This window comes from Antedon bifida, chromosome 1 (assembly GCF_963402885.1).
Source record: "Antedon bifida chromosome 1, ecAntBifi1.1, whole genome shotgun sequence".
Lineage (NCBI taxonomy): Eukaryota > Metazoa > Echinodermata > Crinoidea > Comatulida > Antedonidae > Antedon > Antedon bifida.
Genome location: NC_136226.1, coordinates 7242771 through 7264462, shown reverse-complemented (window position 1 = coordinate 7264462; position 21692 = coordinate 7242771). Strand labels below are relative to the sequence as shown.

The window sequence follows — 21692 nt, the reverse complement described above, 5'->3', positions numbered from 1 at the left end:
CACACTACACTGCAGTCGTTTGGAACTATTATTTACAATAAACCCAGATATACAAATCAGTTTATTGTGCGTTTGGTATATTAAGCCTCTTCTATGAAAATAATTAATTAATAATAACTAAATATTGATCAGGATTATTTCCTCTTTATTACTATCGTTTCTGAAACTATCATGTGCATGATTTGTACCCATAACCTTTTTTATAATGGGTTCCGAGTGAGGTAGAAATCTATCCCAACTTGAATCCAGTCTAACAATTCGTTACCAATTAATTTACTGATTTCTTTTGATCGCACATCATGTGATATGAATAATTAATTACTCTATTAACTAATCATACAATATTATAAGCAAAGTAACATTCTCATGTTACTTTGGAAGTATATCTACTCATATAATACAGACCTCAATTATTGTTGTCACTTTGTGTACCGTATTGTTCTTACATTAAAGTTCTACTTGATTCAATCACGCTAAAATCATTATCAAGTTATGACGTCACTGATGAAACTTTTTCCTTCTTTTCTTTTTCATTCAACTTTTTCTGTTTCATTCGGCGATTTTGAAACCATATTTTAACTTGACGCTCTGTTAGCGTTAACGATTGTGATAGTCTGGCGCGTCGATCACGTGTTAGGTATTGATGCAGTTGAAATTCTTTCTCCAATTCAAAGATTTGAACTTTTGAGTACGGCCTTCTTTTAGTCCGTCGTGGAAATGTAGCGAATGTGAACATCCATCCCGGCGGACCTCCCTCTATTAAAAAAAGGAAAAGAAAATAATATAAATCTATACTTCAATAATAATATAAATCTATACATCCACGATAATATAATTTTATATAAATAAGTAGGCCCGATCGTAACTCACTGTAGAAGAAATTCCCACACATTCTCTATTTTACCAGAGGGCGTCCTGTAAACACAATTTGGCAAGAGCAAGGATAAATAAGTTTTTATTAAAATCTTATAATAGCTCTATATTTATAATTTTATCAAATTAATATTGTTCTTTGAAGATTTTCTCCACTTCTCAGTATATAAGCCTACTTGAATTAGTAAGATAATTATTTTAGTAAGATATTTCGTTCAGTTCAGTTTATCACAAGTTAAGTAAGTGGAAGAACTAAAATCCGAAAGATAGAGTAGTGGTAATAATATTTATTTTCCATACAACATACAGGAAACACAGAATATAATTAATAGAAATCAATTAAACACAAATTGTTGTATGGCAGTGTAAAAAGTTGTTGAGTCATGAGCCACCTTTAACAAAGTTGAAAAAAATAAACGAAACACAACAAATTTAAGTATCTAAAGTATTACTTAAGTAGGCTAAGATAAAAACTAAAACCATGAGGTATAGAGAAATAATGCGGTAACATTATAGCAGAAACTTATACAAATACAGCACTTTGGCCTGAAGAAAGAAACTTCTGATTTTATAATAATAATAATGACAATTGTTTATTTACATTGAGAAAAAATGTTTGAAAAAAATTATTTAAAGATATATTGTCACCCACATTTTGAGGGAATTCAATGATATAGAATCAAGCTTCGAATAGGCCTACATGCGATTTTTGTAGTTTTGATAAAGTTTTTCATTTTTCCCAACAAAATAAACAAAAGTAATGATTTCGTTTTTCAACAATTTAGTTAAATTTAACCAATTCCAAGTAGGCTTTTTTTTCCTTTTAAATTAATTTTTTGTTCAATAAATCCTTTGACATTAAAAGCAACACTATTTTTTAAATATTGTTTTCAAAGGACAATATATACGTGTCTCAATGTATTGAGTATACAATTTCGCCAGAATAGGGCAAACCTGATTTTATACTAAAAGTGAATTACTAAAACATAAAAAACAACAACGTTTAGTACAATTACATTACGGAGTCACAATAGGCCAGTTATTTTATTTTTAAAATAAGCACAGTAAGAAAGAAATATTTAGAAACCGTTGGAAAAATATTGAAAAAAGTATTGAAAAAACATATGTTGATAAAGTACTTCTCTAATATTTTATATCGGTAGTTTAATCAGCAAAGTTATAATTGTTTATACTTATGTTAGGTTATAAGTACTAATAGTATATCTGTTAAAGGCAGTTTAAAAACATTAAACTGACTATAAATCATAAATATCAGGTTTGTCTATGTTATAGTTCGTCGATATTTCTTTGTAGTTTTCTTACTGGTACATGATTAAAAATTAGTAAGGATTGAGAGTTTTTGAATGAGCGAATTTGAGGATAAAAGTATGTGTAGTTATATAACTTTAAAACAATAAGAAATAAAAAGCTATTTCTACATTTGTTTTTAAAACAAAAACACATTTTGTTTCAAATCAACCGTTTTACATTCACCCTTCTCTCAATTAATGTCATCAATAATTATTTTTTTACATTAATTATTATTATTAATATTATTATTAAGTTAATCCATGAATATAACCACTATGTCAATAAAACCTGGTTTTTGTTATTATATTAATCAAGTTTTAGTTTATGTTCGGTTATAACATTGTTTTCGGATTAAATCTCCTTTTTTCGCCATGATGACCCACAAAAACGAACGTTAACCACCCCAAACCAATCAATACCAATCAATGTCCCTTTCGTGATGTAATAAAATATAACACTGATGTGTTTATGCGCCTAAACTATAATAATGATCGATGTTTTTAGAACTTCAAACGATACCGACACATCAGATACCACTGAACGTCGCTTGTGATTGGTTTATACATAGTACAACGTCATGAAGAAAAGTACGCTGCCCTTCTGGACACCGTGAGCCGTGAACTTGATGTATACATGGACATATAAAATACTAACCGGGACAAGTACAAAGTCGGCATTTGCTTGACCCAGACTGCTAACTAAAATATTGATGGTATAACAATTAAAATTAAATATCATATCTTTGAAATATTTCTCCAATACAAACTCTATAGATAAGTTAAATGGTGATAGCACTTTTAAGTATAACAATATTATATTGTTTTACGAGCCTTATAGTAGTACCATAACAAAGATAATGTACGTGGTTCCGTAACACATTACGATTAGGGTAAAATGGCTTTATCCTTATAATTTTCTCATTATTTCGGCAAGAAAAAGTAATTCTTTATATTACAGTATTAGGTAATGAAATTATAAACAGGGTTGTGCATACTGTTTAACTGTAATGTATCTAGAATCTACAAAATCATGAAAATTGGATAATACAAAATGTATTATTATACCATGCACCAAACCTTTAACCTAAACTGACTGATACTGATACTACGGGCATCACATGTGATACAAATGAGATGCTGTATTAACAAATATTCCTATGATACTGGGCAAATATTGTAGTATGTGGAGATACAGCACTGAGAATCAGGAAGATAAACTATGTCTATCTTTGTATATTCATATTCACGTACCTAGTCACTACATGCAGCAATTCCTCGATTATTTAGTTATTTCTTTCTAATGTTGATTCCGTGCGCAAGTTAAATAATTATATTAGGCCTATGTTTTGAACGAAAATTTCAGAATAGGAGAAGTTATTTCTTCCATATTTGATCCACATGTACTAGCTTTGTTATGATATCGGTGTGTTTTTCCTGTTCAACCAAGTTTGTTCTGGCTAAGTTTTGAACGGGAACTAGAAAAACATTTAAAATGAACATAATTATTTCTGATTTGATGAAGAGTTATTTCTTCTTATGCTAGTTATCACTGGACTTTGGCTATAGTTACCATGAGCATTCAGTTTATTTTGAATAGTAACTATGATTATTATGCTCTGTGTACACATATTGCATTTGTTGAGTATTAGTTTCTTTTGGCACTTTCAGCACAAGCTTTGCCTCCTTCATATTTGTATTTATAAGAAATTATATTTATGTTTGTTTATGAATGAAGGAAATAAATGTTATTTTTATTGATTAATCCGCTGGATTGGAATAGAATAGTGTATTCAAGCCATCGAATTTATATTTTTTTTAACCTAAAGGGTGCCTTTCAGGATAAACCAATGATAAATCTCATTAAACTATCTTAAATCCTCCATGATATGCCACCAAAAAGGGGCGAGTTGATGCGCGCGTAACAATCCATACAATATAAACATTTGTACGCATTTTCTTTTCGTGGTCGCTGACGATATGTCTGATAAATACACGAAACGAGCGAATAGCCATATAGAACTTATTGTACTACTAAAGGGATTGCCACATTGAACTAAACACGTATTTAGGTGTTTTCTTCAAGTAATTGAAGTCTCAATTCCGACACATAAAAATTAATCTCGCATCTTTTTATACGCAGATTTGGACAGATTTACGAATTCTGCACACATTATGTAAATATTTTATTGAAACAAAAGAAAATTATAATAGCAATTGTCACGTTAAAATGACGTTTTATTTGATACTATTTTTCCTTTCATTTTACTGTATGCTTGGGTTATGTTTTCCAACATAACAATGTGAATAAACCATTTCATTAGTATTATCATATATATAAATCAATTGTTAGTAAGGGTTAGTAATAATTGTAGATAAACATATATTTATAGAAACATAACTCATTATATAAATTATTATATTCTGCAGTAAATCCAATATATTTTGCATTTCATACTTTTATTTATAATTAGAAAATTAAGAATGGACAATTTTACTTGATCTCTATTAACTTTTCTCTCTAATTACTCTTTCTCCTCAATTTGAAGTATTACATTCTGCGATATAGGCCCTAATAGAATAAATAAATATAATGCTTTACTGTAAATATGGACCGAATGTAAAAGTCTATGATGTATCCTGTAGATTTTCACTTAGAATGAGAATTCCTTGCTGATTGTTCATGCATTATAAACACATTTATGGCTATTTATGAAATCATTATCATAATGTAAAGACTAAACGTTACAGTAATGTGTATACTGTATTTGAGTAATATAGGTGAAAGTGCCGCGACAAAGTCCTTGAAAAAATAGACCTCAGAACGGAAAACCGCTATGTTAATCCGTTATAACAGTACAAGTTAATTCGGCAACTTCAAAGGAACATCAATAATAATACAAGAAAATAGATTCGTATTATAAGCTTATTATACTTCACCTTTATACTTATATAACACACTGTGACATGTTGATTTTATCTTGTGTTATACTATTGGGTGTTTGTTTCTTTTTGTTTACGAATCTTTTACAATAATAGTGCATGCTTCATTTCTTATTTTGTTGTTTAAAAGTTATTTTCTCCTTAAAAAGTTTGGTAGAAAATGTTGGGAAACTGTTTACCACAAGACTAGATGACTGAATCATTTTTAAGTTGATTTTAATTTCATCCATAAAGGTTAATGTCCGATTGGATATCCTATAGGTAACCAACTGAAATGTATTTTAGTTAATACAGTAGATTTTTTTTACAGATACCATTTCCCCTGAAAATGTTAATAACTTTGAAAAAAAATACAAAGAGACACAACAGTGGTGGAGCTTTCATGATAAGTTAATCTAAAACCAAGATTTCTAAACCGGATGATAACTATGAACTTTGAAGAAGAGTAGGTCATTACTATATTTAATTTTTAATAGATTATTATCAAGAGCAACAGTCACTGTACTTCTTGAAATTTACAAGAATTTATATTACACATACACATCTTTAAAATGATATGAGGCATGTGTTATTAAATATTATTTACTTCAAAGCACTGTACATTCGGTAATTATATACAAAAATTATACATTAGGCCTCTAATAAATGCATTGTGTCTTTTTTTTCTTTCCTGGGATATACATTACTGAAAATATCACTGCAAAATAAAAAGGACATACATTAAAACAAATTCGTAGCATACGTATTTCTTAATCAATAACGTTCCAATTACAAATCAATTTTTGTGGCCTAGATGAAAATAAATTCTGGTCTCAAATCGAAGTTATTCAATGGCAAACTTTGCTCAAAACCCGGCCTAAATTTGTATTTAATTGAGATGTGGAATTCTTTCCAAAGTTTATTGTAAGTTTCTGCTTCTGCGCACACCGTCACTACGCGTTCGACATGCTATATTGCTATATATAACCCTTTAATTTCAATCCATTGGATTATCAATGTGTTGTTTTCTTTCTGTGAATACTCGATTAGAATTAATATTAGTACTAATAAGTATTTATTTATTTAATAGAAAGTGTAACCAAACGTTCCTTTTCTAATAAAAACGGTAATCTATTTTTGTCATTTACCATTTTTAAAATACATGCAATGGACAAATACATGTAAATCAATGTTTGCCGCTTTGGTCATAGATATAATTACGTAAACATTATGCAGATTACTAAATTTAGTGTTATCTTTCTTAATATCATCAAGTAAACTAAGTAGACAACAAATGTTCTTGATATTATAATCATATCTCACTCTTTCATCACCATGTCTTTTGTTACAGTTATGGTTAAGCCATAATTGACTACCGCTATAGAATATTTTATGTGCAATATTAAGCCGACAGAAAAGAGAAAAGTACACTTACTTTACGGAACGTTTAATTGACCAGACCGATGGTAATTGAGCCCCAACATGGCCGTGGCAGTAAACTCGTCAAAAGTACAGAATCATCCGTTATTCCGGATCCGTGTAGAATGTTTATTTTCAGTAGCGAGATTAATTCATTTGAAATATATTGATTTTTGTATTTTGTTATAATTAATTTAAAGGAATGTAATAACAAATCAATCGCAAGACCTCTGTTCTTATAATTTGTTTTGGCTTCACATTAAACCGTAATTAAGCAAGTGTTGAATTTCACTGAGATGTTTACAATATTGTTTTTTATGTAATTTATAAATAGACAAAACAGTCCTTCATTAAAAAATTGGAAAAAATAAGACTAATACAAGAAAAATAGAACAAGCAATACACATGAAATGAAGTAAAATTGGTATACAACTATACGATATCAAATTAAGCAGAAAAACATAAGATACATATTAACGAATTGGTATAAGTATGAAATTCAAAAATTAGGGAAAAACCTGTACTGTGAAATTTTAGGAAGACAAAACAACTGGGCCTACTATATATACTAGTGTTTATTTAACCACAACTGATACATCATGTCGGTTATAAATGACAAATGTATATAGCGGATTAATTGAACTATATCATTGTAAACTACTTTAAGTATTCAGACTGATGTTATATATTAATGTTGATAGGTTATTCTAAATATTGTGGCAGATAATAAGAAACATTGGTTTCGCCACGGTCAGGCCAAAGAAAACTTACTTTGTTAGTGTTGTATAAAATAAACATAACGCCCACAAAATTAACAATATGTAAATAATGATTATTTAAAAGGAATATTTTACATCTATAATTTGTGTAAATTGGCTAACACTATCGTCTGTAGAAAGTACAAGTCAACAACATGATACAAGAAGTATTTATTCTATTTTATTTACTTAACCCAACAATGTTATTTCTGTTTTGCTTGTCATAACTAACACATGTAAGATGTTTTAGGTACATTTATAAAATTCAGATAAAATTGTGGGAAATAGGGTAAATTGTATTTTTTATTGGAATTTAAAAGTTTATAAGGACATGTAACAGTCACTTTATTCATATCCGAAATGTATCCGTTATAACACAGTTCACCAAACATTGCTTACTAAAAACCCAATACATAACGATGTCATGCTTAATCGAATTTTGAAGATATTTATGAAAAAGTTTTTACCAAACATAGGCCTATTATATAGAAGTATTCAAACAAATGTTTGTAAATTCAAAAATACAGAACATCTCCTAACTTTTAAAAAGTCAGGGATGTAATCAAAATCAATCCTAACAATTATGTTACAATTTACTAATTTTATAATATTGTAATAGATTTTAAATTCGACTAATATTCTTCTAGACATTTGCATATCTTTTTTCTCATGGTCTTATTGTCTGATACCATCAGATCATCTTATGTTAAAAGAGAACTGGTTGCAAACTTTTCAACCAGTTTCTCCTTCCCATTAAATGATTTTTTGGAGCCGTTGTAGTAAACACATAGGGCCATGTAGTACCGGAGGAACCGAGTAACTCCATTCGACTCGATCAAGTTTCGGACTTTTTTCGTTATAATTCATCTAGGTATGGTGCACGGTTCTTGTGGGCGATGTGAGCGAGTTCAGAAAACCAATATTCAAGTCACTGATTTCTAAAATCTAAAATTAAATAAAATAGACCGTTTCTACAATTAAATTCCAGATGTTCAGATAAACAAATTATTTAGCGTTATATACTTCTAAATGAAACCAAGACATTGTGCTGTCCTTATGCAATAAAATCATTTTAGTGGTATTATGGTGATTTCGAGTTACCAGACGGCTTTTTCTGCGCTTACGAAAGACACCTTATGAATGTATAATAATCAGATATTTATATATTAAACGTAAAAATAAACTATTATCTTCTTCTAATGGTCCAATAAAAAGTTACCCTCAGTTACAAGTGTTAGGCTTTGTGTTACATGACTTTTGTTTCAACAATTGCTTTGCTATTTCGTTATTAATAATCAACCAATGTATTCAACATTCTTAGAAAGTTCTTAGTAAATGGCTAAGGTTTAATGTAGGCCTAATCGTTAAAATGTTTGTTTTCACAAAATTTCATGAAAAGGCATCTTGTAAAAACAAGTTATGTGCTATAAAAAACAAAATTGCCAGAGAAAATGTTACTTCATTTAACCACAATTTACAAGATGGTGGGCATATTTCTCTCCATGGCGGTTTGTGTCTACATTATATATTCGCGAATTTGAAAAGTTACTATAAGCAACATCATTTTTAATTCTACTAAATATAATTTTCTTAATGAAAAGTTTTGATTTAAAGGTCCAGGTTGGGTTGTCCCATTCCACCAACTTCCTAATACTGGTATTATTGATTAATATGTATGGAAATTTCAATTTTATGTTAGTTTCAATTTGTGCAAATTCCGGATTAAATTGTAATTTGAATTTACTAAGAAAATAAGTAAAGAAACTAGAATTGCGTTGTGCTATACTTCTTGATATATCTAGTTCCATTGCTGACGAAACAAACACGGAGGAGTATGAGAGTATTCCAACTAACTAATATATTAGGCAGGAGAAGAGAGGCCTAAAATCGTACAATTACGGTAGTCTTACCAAAAGTTACTTTATCACAAATGTTAAAACATTGGATAGCAAAAAATGCTAAAATATTACGGAGTTAGCAGAGAAGTTTAGGTGTATTATACAAAGCGTTAAAAAGTCATATGAGTATAATATACCAATATAAATCAATCCCTACAATTGAATTGGTATTTGATACGTCAAAGTACCTCCCACCATGTTCTCTCTAAATTCATGTGTCTTTTTCGGTTGTTCAGTTGTTAATGCACTTCTATAGTAGTGTAAAAAATTAAAATGTTTGGAAACAACCAAGTAGGGCCTGTTTTATGTCGTATTTCTACAACATATGTAGGCCTGCCTCTTGGAACCATCAGGCTGTATGTTTGGAAAAACTTCCATCATTCACTGAGTTTGCATTTATCTGTATTCACTAGCTATATTGTTATATGTTTTGGTTACACTTATTTATTGTCTGATATGCCCAGTTTCAAGCTTAAAAATAACTAAAACACTGTAAGTAACGATGATATCTCTTCGTCCATACATTCTGTAAGAAAACTCAAATTTAAATTCCCAAAGTGTACGCACACACATCAGACGTGATTCACCGTAGCGCAATGAACTGTAAAAGCTAGATTGAAATTATAAATTGTATGCACAAAATATCTATTAAAATGATAATAATTAAGTTTATGTTAGGGTATGGCTACTATGCATATTAATAATAGGTTTCACATGATATAGATGTTTCCTCTGTGTAAGAAACCAATTAAGTAAGAACTTCTAATTAAAATTCTTTTTTGGTACTAAACATGAAATATAAATATAGCAGCAGTATAGAGTGGTACACCAAATATGCATTATTAGTAGAATTATGAAACGGTTATAAGATACAATAATGAATTTTATTTACAACTAAGCTGCAACACAAAAAGCATTGCCGTTTTTATATGGCCTATCACAACCATCCAAGACGACATGGTCACATGAGGAGGGTCACATAGAATATGTTGTTAAACCCGTGATAATAAATTGATCATAGGAGGTACACTCATTCAGCTAGGCCTGTAACTATACTATTTTATACTGAGATTGCTAGGATTACAGCTGTTTTCCTTTTTCAAAATGAATTTCAAAAATGTAGCTGCGATAGACACAATGGTGTATAATTTGTTTTAGTAATCCTACCTATATATTTTACTCAACCTACGCCCGCTGCATTTTGCACTGTGTAAACTAAGACTTAATTTAATGATTATTAACGCTTGCTTTTGAATCACGTGTGAAAGAGCATTGGAAGAGGAATCACCCTCACTTATAATTGAGTAGACATTAATTAGAATGTCGCTCACATACACCGGCTTAAGCTTAATTGTCCTGGACTTTATTCATTTATGTTGAATTTGTCTGAGACTCTTTCCATTAGGTCATAGACGATGACGTTTTATAGTTTTATGTTTTTATAGCGTACAACAAAATGCACAACGATTCAAATCTCATCGTGTAGAGCATTTGGGGAATGGCGATATTGATATATATTACGAATTTATAACGCTATTAAATTTAATATCTTTTAACATGTTTATGAAACGGTTCTTGCTGAAATCATCCATTTAATTGAATACAAATACGTACATTTGAAGAAAAAAAATCGTAATATTTTCCTACAGAGAAACATTTTATCATCATCTTTGTTTCGTGTCATTTTTCGCGCATCATTTTAACGTTTGACGTTTCTCACAAAACGACAAAGTCGAAATTACAACTTTACGAGAAAATATAATATAGGCCATATTTAAGTTATGTGTCGATAATAAGGATTATATCAATGAGTAACCAATATAACAAGATATCAATTAACGTTACTTCTGAATGATAGTAAATAGTTTATCCATTGTTCTTAACGTTTTAGACTTTTTTAAAAGCCTGTAAATAGGCCTACAATGTGGAAATAGCTATCCTTTAATTTGCTTAGCAAGTTAAGTGTAGGCTATATAACAATATATCATTGTCTAAGTACTGTACACAAATAGATAAGCATGTTTTTATAAGAGAGATATAAGAATAACTGTTATATACTGTATGTATTTTGTCGTTTAGATATTACATTTCTAACATTGTTAGAATAGCATCCAATAATATAATTAAAAACAACAACACCAATGGAATAGCAATGTCTGTACCCCAGAATAAATTTTAATTTTAAGCAAGTTAAATTATGGAATTTATCATAACCATGATGTGTAGAGATTTGAAACAACTTGGTATCGATATTGTTAATACTAAACGCTTAATATTTAACGTATGTATGTCTAACAAAAATAATTGATTATAATATTTCAGAGACGTCCTTTTAATCAAACATAATACTGAAATTGCTCATTTTAAAGTATACACACAGGCTACATAAACCAATCTAGAGAAAGCGAAATATTCGATTGTTCGTTTTATGTCTTTTACAAGTTAAGCATTAAACGCTCTTAAAATAGACGTGTGAAAGCGTTTAATTATATAGAATCTACATTATATAGCTCAATAGTATAACAAAATAGGTTTACCTGCCATATTAAAATAGCTTGCTGATGTTGCACATGGTGAATAGTTAAGGTACGGTACATGGTGTTGCCCTTGAGATGCTCCCCCATTGTACATCGCTGACGCGCCGTTCATACCTCCAGGATACCTAAACGGCGTTCCAATATCCATGGGGCTGGGGCGATCATGACTAGAACTTGACATCTCTAGGCTGGCGTTAAAAGGTAGAGAGCTAGAACGAAACGCCTTGTGCTCGTCACTTGATGACTGCATAAAACGGCAGTCTGGTCGGGTATATGGAAAAGATGCATGGTAAGGTCCACTTCTTTCACTGCCTGCGGAAACTTGCATAAAACTACTGGCGTTTCTTGACTGATATGGAGATGGTAGATTACAAGTTTTTGTCCCAAACGCTTGTGATGGTGAGGTGTCCATAACGTTTATGTTAGATTGATCATAAAATGTACTTCTTCCTAACTGCTGCATTAGAACTCGCAAAAAATATCGTATCTCAGTTATGTAGCCACAAAAATAGCATCAAATAATAACATTCATTGATAATTCGAATTTATAACACGCGCAATGAGTTAAGGTAACTTTATGGAATCGCAGCGGGCTTCAATCGCCATGCTGTCAATGCAAAAACTTGGTCTGAGCTGTGGTTTTAATCGCCACTCGTAATTTGCTAGGGTTTCTCAGGAAATTGTCGGCATCTGTTTGTGAACGCCTATCTAAGTTAATAACGACCAAATTTATAGAATTTATGATCCCTTAACTCTCCAGCAGTGCGGTCATTGTCAAGTCCCGTACTATGTATTACTAGATTCATATACACCCAGAGATTATTATTAATACAATAAAAAACATAATACAATCATAACGTTTACTCGAAAGTATTTCTCTAAAAACAATATTGAATGTTAGTTGGACAGATCTAGAGATAACTACAAATACTATTGGTGAAATTTGCACAAAGGTGTGAACAAACTATTCGAATTTGCTAATACCGATTCGGGGCTCTATATTATGCGCGTATGTGAACTTTATGTAAATCAGTTCTGGTCAGAGTTCATTAGGAAGTAATTTTACTATCAATACATGAAGAAGACATAAGTACATATAGTTGCGTTCGTACTGTATGTCTTTACCGCTGTTTAAAATATTTAAACAAAACCATACCAAACCGTGCGCTGGTTTATCATAATGTGTTGATTGATTGATTGATTGATATGAAAATGATTTTATTTTATATTGAAATAATTAGTGGAATTACAAGAAATATTGATTTTAGTGATCATCGCATTATGTAAGTTTGTCTCAATAATCTTAGAATTTGCTTTAAACAGATATGTAATCTAATCAACTTAAATATTTTTTTTAAGAATTTGGCAAATTATTGTTTTTAATTTAAGTTTCTTAAAATCTTTTGTTGATTATAATCATTGAGCATTATAAAAACATTGTCTATCAATCACAATTGCCAAAGTTGGTTGTTTCCAAATTTAATCTCGTCGAAATTCTGCTCTCCAAACTTTAGCGATCAAACTGTAGATTAAATAGATCAGTACATCGATATAACATAATTAGATTTATTTCAATAATTTCTCTTTAGGAATTGTAAAATAAGTTTAATAATAAGAAGAGTTTCGGATGTTTCCGCTTGCTAAAGATTTGTCCAATTTCTGAAACAAAATATATTATTTAATAATATAGAAATATGATCATTCTCCTCTACATTTCTCATCGCATTTTAATAGGATTTTATGTTAGATAAATCATGAATGATTCCACCGAACTTTCGCGTTAAAATAACGATTGTGAGGCATACTGCCTTAAAATGTCTTGCCATGTTTCGAGAAACTATTCTCATCATCAGAACAGAAAATGTTACTTATTTGTTCAGTAGTTTACAAGACTGTACCTCTTTATTTTTTTAGTTTATAAAGAAAATAAAATGAATTGAATAAAAAACATTTTCCTATAACATTCATACATTAAGACTTTTACATCAGGCCATTGCTTTACTGAAATGCATACACATTTCGCCGCATCTATTGGAACTAAAACATTTATAACGTCTTTACTTAGCAGTTTCACAACAGAAATCAGGGGTTTCAACTGATGCCGTAAGCTAATTGATTTTACTTAAGTGCTTCGAAGTTTACATTTCTATCATAGAGTTGAAACATGATAATAATTATTACAAGGTATTAAAATATTTAATATTGCTGATGGTACGTGTTTATATTTATAAACTATTTATATGAGTTCAGCTTATAAACCACAATTTCCACTCCATGTTTGTACTGTACTTTCAGTAAAGACTACGAGAAGCAAAAGTATCTGGCTTTTTCATATAGAACTGCCTTAGAAATAATTATGGAACTACTTAGTACATTCGTTCCTAATAATAGTTACTTCTATTGTTCATATTAGTATTTTAGGTAACAAGTATACTTTGTATAACAAAAAAAATTAAGTAACAAGTTTACTATATTATAGTTGCACTCTACATTTAGATATTCTGTTGATAAGATATTAAGCCTTCGCATTTTCGGGATTTTGCCGGTCGAAAAAAACTGAAGTAGAAGTACAGTACTTTATTGGCATTGACAAAAACTGATCGTGCTGTTATCTATACGAACAATGAGTTAAAAATATTTTGAGCAAAAGGTATTCTTTTTATAATCCAATCCATTCAAAACAACCAACCCACCTGCAATTTTCCTTCTTCTTTTCACCTGAACGGTGTCGCTTTATATTTTATATAGAAAAGTTCATTCCCTTCTACCGCAACAATGGAAAACAGTTCTAAAATTGGTAGATATTTTCATGACGACTTAAAAGAGTTTAACCATGTATAAATAGATAAAAAGTGAGATGAGTAAAAAAGTTAACAACAGTCACGCAAAACATTTATTTTGGAAAAGTAAATTATCAAATATTAAGTGATAGGAAAGTATATATATATATATATATATATATATTTGGTGAAAGACTTAAGAGTAAGGAGTGGGGTCCTGAATTAATGATTGATGCCTAAGTGACATCGACTGTCTATACCAGATGGTCTGTCTATCTTAATTTAAATTTTAGATTAAAGTAGCTATAATATTTATAACCTTTCTTTGTACTTTCCAAAATCTCTATTTATCCGGAAATTGGGTTTTTTAATATTTTGGCAACGCATATACGAAACCCTCCTTAGGAACACCTTTATTAAGGGACACTATCCCGTGAAACGAATGAAAAGAAACTTCATTTTCTGGCCAACACCTAATTAGGCGACACCTCTGTTAAGGGACCTCTTTGTAAGGTCCATAAAGTGTTCCCTTAGTAGCGGTTTCTACTGTGTGCATTGCATATTATTATTAATTCAATGATTTTTTTAATGTTTTTCTTTTTCAATTTGATGATTATATTTCATGAAATCTACTATTAATGTTTATTTTAACGTGCAATTTCTTTTACAATATTTCACTTATAAGATCTCAGAAATGTTACCGAAACTAGTAAACTTTTTAACACTGAAATAAATAACATACATCAGGAACTAGGATTTCTCAGCGGTCTTGTTTTTTCCATATTACTCTGATTCAATACTACTCACACACTACTGTTATTGCAACATAATTTGAATTTAATTATTTTCAATGTCTTTAAAACGATATGATTTTCCTCTTTTCGTGAACTTAGGTAACACTTAATAGTTTACTGAGATTTTACAATTTTTTTTTATCTAAAAGGCCCATATTTAGTGACAATAGTTATATATTATATTATCCAAAATTTCTCTCTTACGCCTACTTGGTAATGCATAGAATTCGATTTCATTTGAATTTTATTGTTATTAATTTACGTGGTTAGCCCGTTAAATGTGTGAAATCTTCACGTATAATATCGTTATGTGTTGAAACCCAGTTCTGGGAAAATCCTATTTAGTCGCTTTCATAATTGCGTATAAATGAGAAATTATTTGCTTGGATTTCTATCAAAATGTTTTTGATATCAGATTAAATGTTTGATTGAAGACAAACCCTTGAGAAATTATTAATATATATATATAGTTTAATAGGCCTAATCTATGTTGTTATTTACATTATGTAAGGTAAACAAAACTATCCATTGAGGCTTTCTCTGCTTTTTTATTTCTTTAGAAAAGTTTGCCACCAGAAGAGAGTGACTTAACAGCCAAATACTGTTGGTATTCTTTTTAGTAGGACCTATTAAAACATACATGGTCTTTATGAATGTTTTCACACATTAAATTAACATGTACAGTTTAACCGTGTATTTAAATGTTATGATGTTACAATTAATTGTAATTAAAACTTAACTGTAGATTAAAATTTCGTCGCGGTATATCGATTTTAGTTTCCAATCAAATTGAAAAAATCATGATGTTTTTGGTAATAAAATTGTGTTTTCAATAACTTACCAACAAAAAAACAAATCCATCGATGTACTTTCAAATTTCTAACTAGATTCATTCATGTAGAAAATGCATACATTAATATCACAATACAATATTAATTGATTTAATTGATTCACTAATTGTTTTAATGATGCAAGAGATTGTCTTTTCTCATACACTTCTCGTCAGTATGCCGGTCGGTTCAATTCAATCCCATCTTTAATCCATTTACAAAATCCAAATTAATACATTCAATTATTCAACGCAAACACATTAATAAGAGAGGATAAATATCAAATATTTACATTATATTATGAAAAAGTTCGTTTTTTTTATATAGCGCTTATTGCACAATGCTTCACATTATTACCCCAGTCATTTTTTTGGACCAAACACGATGGAAACATACTCCCATAATGCAGCTAGTAATCAGCGCAAATTTGTGTCTTGATCTAACCGAGTACCCATTTATACATCTGGGTGGAGAGAGGCAAACGTACGTAAAGTATCTTGCCTAAGTTCATGTGACAAAAAATGTGATGTTCCCATATATGGACATGGCGATGTCATTATCACTACCATATTTAAGCATATCACTACCATATTTGGGCACATCACACTTTTTTTGGGTCAAACTTAGTTTGATAGTGTAGACAGAGCTTAATTCATAAATGCCATGTAGGCTGAAGAACCTTATAATCAAATGACTAGTATTATTATTATTGTAAGGGCGTGTGGCGCAGTGTGTTGGACGTTGGACTAAGAATTAGCAATTCTACTCAAAATTTAAGAGGAACTGAGATTAAGATGATGTAACCTGATGTTATTTGAAATGATTATTAATGATTAATAATAATGATATCAATCCCTTCAAAATATTTCACAATAAGTTAAATAGGCCTACCCACATGCTAAACAGATTTGAAAGACTTTTCTTCCTTCCAGTCATGAGGCAAGTTAACTTATGAGAAAGATCTATATAGGCCTTGTGTAAGTTTCATGTGTTTTGATGTTGAGATGCTCTTTAATGTTTGAGTTTTTTTACAATGGTATGCATGTTACATTCAAGCTTTCATTGTTTGTATTGAGTATTTAGAACATACCGTAAAATAAATCCATTTTAGAGTAGTGTACACTTAAAACTTCAACTACATTTAAATTTAAATAAAAGATCATTATCGATGTTTTGAAAGTTATATATCTTATATATTTTTTAAACGTCATTTACAAAATCAATATAGTTTGAAAGCATCTTGTGTTATTTTTAATGAATATTAAAATTTTAATTTGTAAAATAATTTGATAATGTTTTATATCATAACCTTGATACACAAACCTTTCAAAGAATGTTTTCAAAACGTCATTCTTTTTACAGAAAACCATCATAAACCAAGAAAAAATCAATTTTGTCATGTACCTTCGTCATTTTAAAGAGTCATATTTTTAACATTCATATCAAACTCAACTATTTTCTATTTTTAAAAGTGTTTTATCCCAGTTCGATGAATATATGGATTTTATGATTTGAAAACTGTAAGTTCATAATGTTGATTGAAGTTGATAGATTGTATTCCGTATATAAATCTCGCATTTCATTTTTAAAATGTTTTAAATTTCAAGTAATAGGCCTATAATGTTTTTATAGATGACCTTTGCTGAAAATAATAATTGTCATACAAATTGATAATTATTAGTTCACGTATCCCAATATTAAGGTTTACATGTAGATTAACGTCTTATATTTTGAAATCATTGATTAGATTTGAAATTATTTTTTAATAAATTATTTACCAGTGAGCGCCTTTGTAATTTAATAACATTTTTTAATTGATTAATTTAAATTCGGCGAATTATAAGAATAGAGATCATCTTAAAATACCGTTTCTTGCGAGAATCAAGCGCGCGAATAAAAAATAGTTCGGTTGGGTCAACCTTTTCCTCATAGTTTTCTATTTTTGCATTTTCGTTGTGATTTTTTTTATAATTTACTTCTACTAATGCTGTTATAACTAACATTAATTACTGCTTATTGTAAATAGGAATAGAAGTTTTTATTTTTTATTTATCACTGTTACAATATCAACATGAGATGTCTTCCCCTTTCGGATACTCCCATCAACCTAAACAAAATAGCAGTTTACATAGTTGGCTATTCCTAAGCCCTTCAATGTTGTTGTTCACAAATATATTACTTTCCTGGGCGTCTAAGGCTTTTATTTATGGAAACATGCACATTCACGCTTTTAAAATAAATGATTCACAATGTATAGTATCTTATTAACCAAAAAGCGCGTAATCACCGAGTTAAAGACAGTAAATGTCTATAAAAGGGAATATTATAACTATAACTAAAAAACATTATCGAATAAACTTGTTGCTATTCGTTTCAAATTAAAGATTGATCGAAAACCAAGATAAAAAATATTATTATACCTACCCGTAATATTACTAAATGACATCATACAAAGAAGTATTCATACTAAAAAAGATTATTTCAAACTTAAGAAAATGTTCATCTATTTTTCATTCAATAAAGTATAAATATTATAATAATATTATTTAACGCTTATATTCAATGGGATTATTAGATATTTGTTTTAATAATTAGATATTTTGATATATAATAGTGCACTATTAATAAATAATCCATGAGAGACATTACTATATCCAATAATTGGTAAAACATTAAATTCACCGAATTGGCACGATCTAATGCATAGAAATGTTGCGAAGTTCACCATACGACCGATATTTTGTCGCAATGTTTGTGTACACGTCAGGCAGCTGTCTATGCAGACAGAAGTTTACGCGCTCGTCGCCGTCGTCTGAAAATATAATTGATAATTATTATAAGTAAACTAAAGTTGGCCTTGAACATGGGTTTGTTATTTGTTTTAAATTTACAACTAACTATTAATATTTGCTCTGCAATCCAACATAAGTGGTATTTATATCCTCATAAACAGAAATTCGTTTAATCTCCCGACGAGACAATAGTAGATTGGCCGTGCAAACTAGTACAACGTTAAGGATGTGTGTGCATGCTCGACTATTATGATGTAAGACATACAACAAAATGATCAGACCAAGTTTTTACATTTTTATTCTTTATTCAAGTTTTTATTTTACAAAATTTACCTTAATACTTTTACTAGGCCTACAACAATTCTATAACAATGATAATGATATTTCCGCACATGAATAAATATATGGTCTGCACAACAAAATCCGGTAATGCTGAAACTAGAGATAACAACCTATTCATCAGTGTCGTTTTCGGCTCTAATTAAATGGTCCGTTCACATTTCAATCGTTCTATATTCTAACTTTATTATTTCCTTTAGTTAACGATTTCTAATTATACAGGCAGATACTGCAAAGTGCAAAAGATAGTGTAAGTTCAACATTATTTTCATTCCACAATGTTTGTCCTAATTTTTAAAAAAATCATAGATTCGCCACTGAATTGGAAATCAAGATCATACCATTCAAATCGTGGAGGTTAAGATGTTTTAAAATGTAGGCCTACTGTTGTCTTTTTACAGAGTTTCTTCATTATCTTTGATGTCGCTTATGCCAAAGCAATAATCATATATTGATTTTAAAGTTGATATAAATTTAAAAAATAAAGAGATATGCATGATGGCAAAAACGATATATAGAATTTGGATGATAATTATGATGAGAAGGAAGAATAGTATACTGGTGATGCTATTAATAATATTGACAATGGCCAATGCGGACAAAGAAGACGATGATGATGATAATATAATAATAATATTGTCTAAAATTATGATTTTAAACAAAAAACACGAGGATTTACTTGGTGATTAGATCGTTTCATATGCTAAGGCAGTGATAGATCCTCGGTTTTTATCCTACCATAATAAAATCGATTTTTAATCAATTATTTAATTCAATTTATTTAATTATGAACGTTAAATACTCCTCATATAATATTATTCTATAGCATCAGTGTAACCATGTAATTTGGTTTTTAACCAACCTCCCTGCTCCTAAAACCCCACCTTTTATACCATCTAGATCCGCCCCTGTACGTGCTTGAAACAAGATTATCAGGCACAGTGCATTGATAGTCTATATCATTTCATTAAAACAAATCCGATCGATCAATCATGTACAATTTAACTTATACATTGTGTATTGATATAGTTCTACTTGCAGTCAATAGCGCCCGCTACTTTTAGTACCATGGCATTATTTTTACCGGATAACTTTACTTTCACAACAATTAGTATACCGTACTTTAGTTAAATATAGAACCCCTATTAAGGGGGCACCTTCCGGACCAACAAAGTGTCCCCTTAGTAGGAGTGTCCCTGGTTGGTTATTTATTTTGAATTGTTAAAATGGTTTATGATTTTAACAGACTAAACCTTAAAACATCACGATCATAACATGAAATGTGAAACAACTCGTAGGCCTACAGTAGGCCTAAATTACGTTGAGATATGTTTGTTTCATTCGCCTGCAAATACCCAGGCCTATACATAGTCTTTGCACAATTTAAACTTTACATGATATTTACACGAGGAATAATTGCTTAACTGATTAACTATCTATACTTATATTATTATTGAGTTCATGGCGTTTTGATTGTTTAGACACATGTGTAACATGCGTGCGTATGTTGCGATGTAGCCTACACTCTATGCTGTGTATTGTATGATAACCTACCGTCTACAGAACAGGGCTAAATCAAATAACATTTATAATAATAAACGAAGTATATCACATTATAATATGTAAAAAGGGTGCTTACATTGGCACAAGAGTACTGTCGCTTCTCTGTACCGTTTAAGATGAGTAGGCTCAGCTTTTTAACCATAGAGCATGACACGCGTGGCCACTTTGAATGGGACGAGAGAGCACCTCAAAGCCAGATTCATATTTGGACCTATTATCTCTAGGTTGCATTTTTAAGGCATATCTCTGGGCCCATTTTCATTATACACTAACATAATATAGTATTGCTAAATAAAATAATATGTCAGCCCTCCTGAAATTATTCTAGGTTGTTTTATTTGATCGAAAAACTTGAGAAAGTTTTTATGATTGTTTAGCTTTCTTACTTATTTCAAACAATGTACCATTTTCGATAAGAGGATCGACTGATATTCAAAATGTATTGTTTTACAATTGCACATTTTTATCTGTATAATCATATTTTATTCAGCTATTCGATTAAATAAATTTCTTTTAGACCTATTTGTTAAGCCCCATGAGCTAGCGTTAAACATTATACACTCACACGAGTATAGAGTAAATTAATGTGTGCTTTATGTCAATTTCAAAAACAAGTTATGTGCCACAGTCACTTAATGATAAATTATTAGTGTATACATGCATTAATGTCAACAGACATTACTGGGTTATAGTTAAGTGTAAGTATAGACTAATCTAATTTACTGAATGTTGTGATTTTATCTTACCTAAATTAGCTAATATAATACCTGGTAAATACCTAGGCTATCGTTGCCTCTTTAGTTGTGATAGGTCTATTATTTAATTTCTATGCAATTTAATGTTATAATTCTTATTTTTACTTGTCTTTCTTAATTGGAAT

The 21692-nt window shown here is 29.9% G+C and overlaps 1 protein-coding gene across 1 annotated transcript; it reads right to left on the bottom strand.

Annotated features, from left to right (window-relative positions):
* LOC144853252 (uncharacterized) lies at positions 1-12177 on the bottom strand. Its single transcript, XM_078711113.1, has 3 exons — positions 11715-12177; positions 7810-7814; positions 1-754 (listed from the first exon to the last, which is right to left on the bottom strand). The coding sequence occupies exons 1-3, from the start codon at positions 12175-12177 to the stop codon at positions 491-493; spliced, it is 732 nt and encodes a 243-aa protein (XP_078567239.1). The 3' UTR covers positions 1-490.
* Positions 12178-21692: the final 9515 nt, after the last annotated feature.

What these genes read in the sequence shown, in the direction of transcription:
- LOC144853252 (XM_078711113.1), bottom strand. Translation starts at nt 12,177, where the DNA reads ATGCAGCAGTTAGGAAGAAGTACATTTTATGATCAATCTAACATAAAC.